The 6452-nt window shown below is 27.2% G+C and overlaps 1 protein-coding gene across 1 annotated transcript; it reads right to left on the bottom strand.

Moving 5' to 3' along the window:
* Positions 1–1002: 1002 nt before the first annotated feature.
* On the bottom strand, positions 1003–3239 carry LOC107848328 (extracellular ribonuclease LE). The gene is made up of 3 exons (XM_016693066.2): positions 2901–3239; positions 2434–2589; positions 1003–1573 (listed from the first exon to the last, which is right to left on the bottom strand). Exons 1-3 carry the CDS (start codon positions 3009–3011, stop codon positions 1151–1153), a joined length of 690 nt encoding a protein of 229 aa, XP_016548552.1. The 5' UTR covers positions 3012–3239; the 3' UTR covers positions 1003–1150.
* Positions 3240–6452: the final 3213 nt, after the last annotated feature.

The raw sequence follows: 6452 nt of genomic DNA, 5'->3' as shown, positions 1-6452 counted from the left end.
AAAATTATTTTAATTCTTTGAAGATAAATCAACATGCTAAAGATAGTTTTAAAATAAAATCTTTTTAATTGTGTCGTTGAATAAGTATTGTCAAAATTTGTACAAATAATGTTATATTAACGTACAGTTTTGTTAATAAAAGTTATAAAATATAATTGCTTTAATAGATAAAGAAATTATAGGATATCTAATTTTTATATTTATCAATTAAATTAATTAAACAATATGTAATTTATCAAAAATTGAATATTATAATAAAAACTTTTAAGAGAATTAATTTATTAGTCAAACAATTAATAATACAAATACAAACTCAATAAATAGAGTAGTTTATCATATTATTATGATATAGCGAATGTAAAGGCTCAAGTGACAAGAAATAAAATGTATAAAAAAATAATTTTATCAATATATCACAATTTTAGAGGGAGAAAAATAATTTTATCAACTATATGTCATAATATTAGAGGAAAAAAATAATTTACCAACACATATCTCAATTTTAGAAGATTTTAAGAATATATAAGTATAATTTTATTTGTATCTGATTCTGATTATGTACATAATATTTGCAACAACAAAAAAAATGTATAATTTTATTTCATAAAAATGTCGACCAAATATTTTTTATGAAAATAGCCTTCGTTAGATAATCTAATCTGATCCATTAAGAAATTGATATTCTTTCATTAAATAATCCATAAGGAAAATTGAGTTGTGGCACATATAAAAAGGATTAAAATATAAGTAATATATTATATATTCACTTGAATTAATTAAGGTTGCCACATTATTTTTCTGATGAAATTATTGTAAAATTCGATCATAGTGACTTTTGTGATGGTCGGAATAACGTTAAGTAACCATGGATGAAATGAATGAAAGAAAAGTGACTTTTAAATAATAAATATAAAGTTAAGTGAGCATGAATAAAATTTAGCCGTGCATATCAATTCGATTATGACATTTTGTCTATTGAGTTGTCCCATTTGAAACTTCAGATATTTAAAATTCAATAATATGTTATTGCTCCAAAGAAAACATATATTTTTCCAACGATTAAAACTTGTATAACAGTAGTAAACAAGAAATAGTACAAACGAAAAACAACAAATTGAACCATATGAAATGAGGCTAATGAACAATTAACTTAGAATGTTGGGAACTCAATGCTTGAGCCACATTTCCCTCTAGGGAAAATAGGACACTCGATGAGTGAACCCGAGGCATCGATACAGAAATAAACCTGGTATAACTGGCTATTACCGGACTCATCTACATTACATTGGATCCAAGGAGTGTATCCAATCGCGCTTTTAACTGCATTTCTAATGTCGACCAAGTCATAGGAACCGCCATCGGGGTGAATTCCAGCACCCTCAAGAATTGACAAAAGATCAATTTGATTCTTGAGATCAAGTGCCTTTTTGAAGTAGGCATGTTGGTTTGTGAAAACAGATTCAGCACAAGTGCCATGTTTTTCCCATTCATGTGACCAAAATGTTGAGCCACTACCACTTGGGCATGCTAGTGTTGGCCAAGTTTGTTCCATTCTGCTTATTAGGTCAGATATCTGCATAGTGAAATTCAACAACTTGCGTGAGTTCTTTAACTTAACTATAACGTAAAGTCAGAAATTCATACAAGGGGATCCAAAAAATGTTGTATTGTTGCACTTACGAGTTGAACCTGTGATTTAAAGCAAAATTTTGAACCTCGTTTATCACAACACTAGAGTCTTTTCTTGTAAAAGAGAATTCAACAATTCATATAGATATAAGCATCCAGTACCCCGAACTATAACCAAAGTTGCTACGACACATTCCAACTTTACAAAGGTCCTACTATCCCCGAACTCAATTTTAACGTATTTTTGTCACCCTTTTGTGTTGACGTGACACCTTTATTACATGTCAAAGGTGCCACGTCAGCTTAAAACGTTGACAAAAGGTGTCACATCAGCTAAAAAGGATGACTAAAATATGCTAAAATTTAGTTCAAAAAGGTTGGTGATAGTTTAGGGTACTAGATGCTTTACTCATTCATATATAATGAAGAACATTCGTTTTTGTCCTGTTTGTGCAGTCTAATTTTCTGGCGAAAGGGACTCAATTGAACCACTGGTGTCTTTTCTTATGCCAATGGGGTTCAACACTTCATATATAACTTTAAAGAAATCATTTTTTGCCATACTTTGTAACTATGATTTTCTAGCGAAAGTGATTCAGTTGAACCCCTTTTAAGATCCGTCCCTGAATTTTTCTGAGTTCTGTTGAACCTAGTATTTAAACACAAATAATACATAAATAGTGAAAATTCAAATTCTGAATGCGTCACTAAAAACCTAATGATTGACCACAAACTTAAATCTTGGATTCGCCTATGGAGACGGCAAATAGAATAATAAGTTTCTTTAGAATATATATTGTGTACCTGAGATTGATCATAAGGATTGTTTGTATCACAGTTTGATGGGTAACTGCCATCATTGTAATTAGGCCAAAGTCCATGGATTCCAAAATCTGCTGCTGGTTTTCCAGTTGTAGGGTAGCAACAACTCTGTTTAGTGTCACAGTATGATCCTGGCCACTGCATAAAAGAAAAAAAAACATATATCTATTAAAAACAATTTCTATCGAAAACCGTCTCTCTACCCTACCCTACAAAAGATAGGATAAATTCTTCGTATTTCATATCCTCCCTAGACCACACTTAATGAGATACACAACATACTCGATGTAATCTCACAGAGTGGGGTCTGAGAAATTTGGAGCGTTGCAACACGAGGACTTCTCAGGAGTCACCCGTCGCAGTACGTCGCTTAACCACGCTTAACTTTGGAAAGTGTTGATAAACTAAAAAAAGAAAAAAATAATCAACTAAACAAATTGGATGTGTACCTGTTGAACAAAGTAGAAAAAGTCAAAATCTTTAGCAGCATTGAGGACTGATAAACACTGTGTAATAATGAAAAAAATCAAGAACAGTGAAGTGGCTGAATTTGAAGCCATTTTTTTTCTTATAAAATTGAAACTTTTTTCTTTGTGGAAATCAAAATGATTGTGGATTGATACTTGATTGATAAAGTGATTTTGGGTTATTTATTTATAGGAAAAATATAAAGATGTGAACAGATTAACTTTTAATGTGTGAAATTGAGGAGCTTGATATTGTATTCTGATTTGGATTTGCCCACTTATATTAATCTTTCTGATGTTGACAATTTGAGAAGATCCAATTATTGATTTTTGGGATATTCTAAAGCATGTGGATTATATTTTTACTTTTTTTGATAAAGTGATTTTGGGTTATTTATTTATAGGAAAAATATAGTAAAACTATCTTATTATTTTTTAATATATTGTCAAATCAATAGTGGACAAGTATTGTTCGACGGAAGAAGTATTGTTCGGATTTACTTGTCACTATTTTCCTAATTTGAGTTTTATTTTTACTTGTTATTTTTGACAAATCAAGATAAGATAATTTTATGCTCATGTTTTACCTTAACATTAATTACTTATTCTTTAAATAATTTTTTAATATCTATTAATAAACATCAATTAATAGAATAATATGATAAAATGATTATATCAATCACTGATAAATTTGCGTATTAAACTCATTATATAAGGTAATAAAATAAAACGGTTCATATGAAAGCTACAACATGAAAAATTAAAGCCTGACGAAAATGATAAATATTCATATCGTCAACCAATTGAACTATTACCGAGTTGAACTATACATCATCTCAATTGTTGATTATGAGGTGAAATAAATTTAATCGAAATGAACTAAGCTAATAAATGAATGAATCAATAATTCACTTAAATTTAAATAAATTATATTATCATGATCTGATTTTATCACCTCTAAATATATCATATTTTAATATGTATTTTTAAGGCTGGATTAATTGAATTTTGGCCACTGGCGCTTTAATTTCAGACTGGCACTCCCCTCATGAATTAATTGTTCATTATATCTATCATCAATACACATTATGTTCACACTGATGAATTGGTCAAAATTATCTCTATTTATACCAAATCAGTAAACATATGAAATGTACTGTACATAGATTTTGATCATTTCTTACCTTATAAAATTACTTAACTATAGTAAATTTATATAATTTAATGTAAACACTATCAGGTTAAGCTGATTTAATTACAATAACATGTAATCTTCTAAATTATTTTAAATATAACGAAGCTCTAACACGAGATGCTAATCGATTTTTTCACCATTTGAAAAATTTATGTCGCAAATAATTATTTAATCATTTTTATATACTGAAGATTCAATAGTCAATTAAATTGTAATCGTCAAATCTTTTCTTATTTGATCCAGAGAGTAACTCCTAATATTTATTAATTTAAATATCATTAAGTTTTTTATTTATAATAATTTTCTTTCCTAATATTTAGTATCTGAGCAAAATTTTACTTATAATAAAGTCCTTTCCTAATATTTAGTAATTTAAATGTGAGTAGGATTTTCGTTTATCTTAAATTCTTAACAGAATAAGCTTCAATCTCAATAAATATATAGAGACGCACTTCATAAATTCTTTTTTTTTTTAAATGTGCATTTCATTTTTTAATCTATTTTCTATTTTAAATATTACCATATAAAAAACTTTGAAAATTTATATTGGTAGCACGAAACAAAATAATATTACATAAGGATTTAAAAGTTACTTTGAAATGTATTTAGTGTGATAATCCTCTGAAAGATTATATGCTAACTATAAAAGAATAAAATTTACACAATATAAGAAATTTATAGTACTCATTGAATTATGCATTTTCAACCAAAAACTATGCTGACAGTTCAAAAACATTCTCCATATATATAACTTAAAAATCCTTAATAATCTCCTTGAAAGAAAAATATAAAATCCTCTGAGATGCTTTGTAAATCACAAATTTAAATTTTGTCGGACTTTAATACGAACATCGAAAATCACTTGAATTAAAAATCCATAAAAAGTGAAGTAATTGTATATGAACTCAATGAAGAGTTGATAGCAACATACTTGTAGCAGGACCATTTTTAGGTTGATATACAACTTTCTTTCACATCTCACCCTTTTGTTGTGTCCAAAATATAATATAAAGAGACTAGTTGTTATTATTACATTGCCACTTCTCCTCAGCAATGAATATTTATATCAAATCAATAAATGTAGATCACGCATATAAACATCAATTATATTTAATGTAAACACATGATTATTTATCAATTTTTTGGTCTTCATCTTTGCTTTTTACTTCTCTTTATTCCCTTTTAATTGCACTCTTCATTTTTTGTAAGTCAATTTGAATAAGTCTCAAAGTTAAATTAGACTAAATTAATTTATTTAAAAATACTAATAAGATCTAGCTATTCAAAAATTATATGAAAAGTACTATAAAGTATAATTTTCCTTTTTTATAATTTTTCTTTTTTCAATTTGATTAATAAATATATTTTAAAAGGGTTAAAATTATTTGCACCCCCGAACTTTGTTGTAAAAATTAAACACCTCCCTCAACTTTGAACAATAAATATTTTTCCTTCTTTTTCTTATTTGATTTTTCAAAACACCTACTTTACCCTTGTATTTATATCAACATTTGAATATTTTTTTTAAATAAAATTTATTATAAACAAAATTTTTATTTTTTAATCCATATAACATATTTTCTATAAAAAGCTAAAGGTAATTTTTAGATGAAAAAATAAAAGTGAGAAATATTAATTGAGTATATAAGTTAATGACATTCTATAGCGAAATAAATGAGCAAAATAATAAAAATTATTTTTATTAAAATTAAAAATTCTAATATCTATTTATACGTGAAAATAATAGGTAATTGTATTTTTATAAATATATTTCAATGCATGTAATACAAATTAATTAATAGTCGAGGGTTCTTCGAAAATAACTTCTCTACCTCCCCACGGTAGTGGTAAGGTTTGCATGCCCCTACCCTCCACACACATCACTTAGTGAATTTCATTGGGTATGGTGTTATTGTAGATCTATATTTATTACAAATCAAATGATTATTGTTAATGAATTTTAAATTACAATTTACAAAATAATTCATATTGACAACTAAAACTCGTTTATCTATATAAACTAGAGGAGCATGGCCCGTGTCAGCACGGGCCCAACATTAAGATGTTTATTTATCTTTTCATTCTTGATATATTTAAATAAAATTTTTCAATAAAAGGATTGCATATGTTTTCTAGGATTTATCCGGAATCTAACATGAGTTCAACATATGTTATTTTAATATGTATTTAGATAATTTAAGTTGTACTTAAGTGGGATGGAGAGGTTTTTTGGTAATTGAATGAGAGGTGGTCGAAACCACCTCTTCTATATAGTAGAAATATTAAAAAACAAGAGTGAATCAAAATATGCATCTACATACATAATTATATATACACAC

Source organism: Capsicum annuum, chromosome 11 (assembly GCF_002878395.1).
Source record: "Capsicum annuum cultivar UCD-10X-F1 chromosome 11, UCD10Xv1.1, whole genome shotgun sequence".
Classification (NCBI taxonomy): Eukaryota; Viridiplantae; Streptophyta; class Magnoliopsida; order Solanales; family Solanaceae; genus Capsicum; species Capsicum annuum.
Note: the sequence above shows the minus strand (reverse complement) of the source record. Positions and strands in the feature narration are given on the sequence as shown.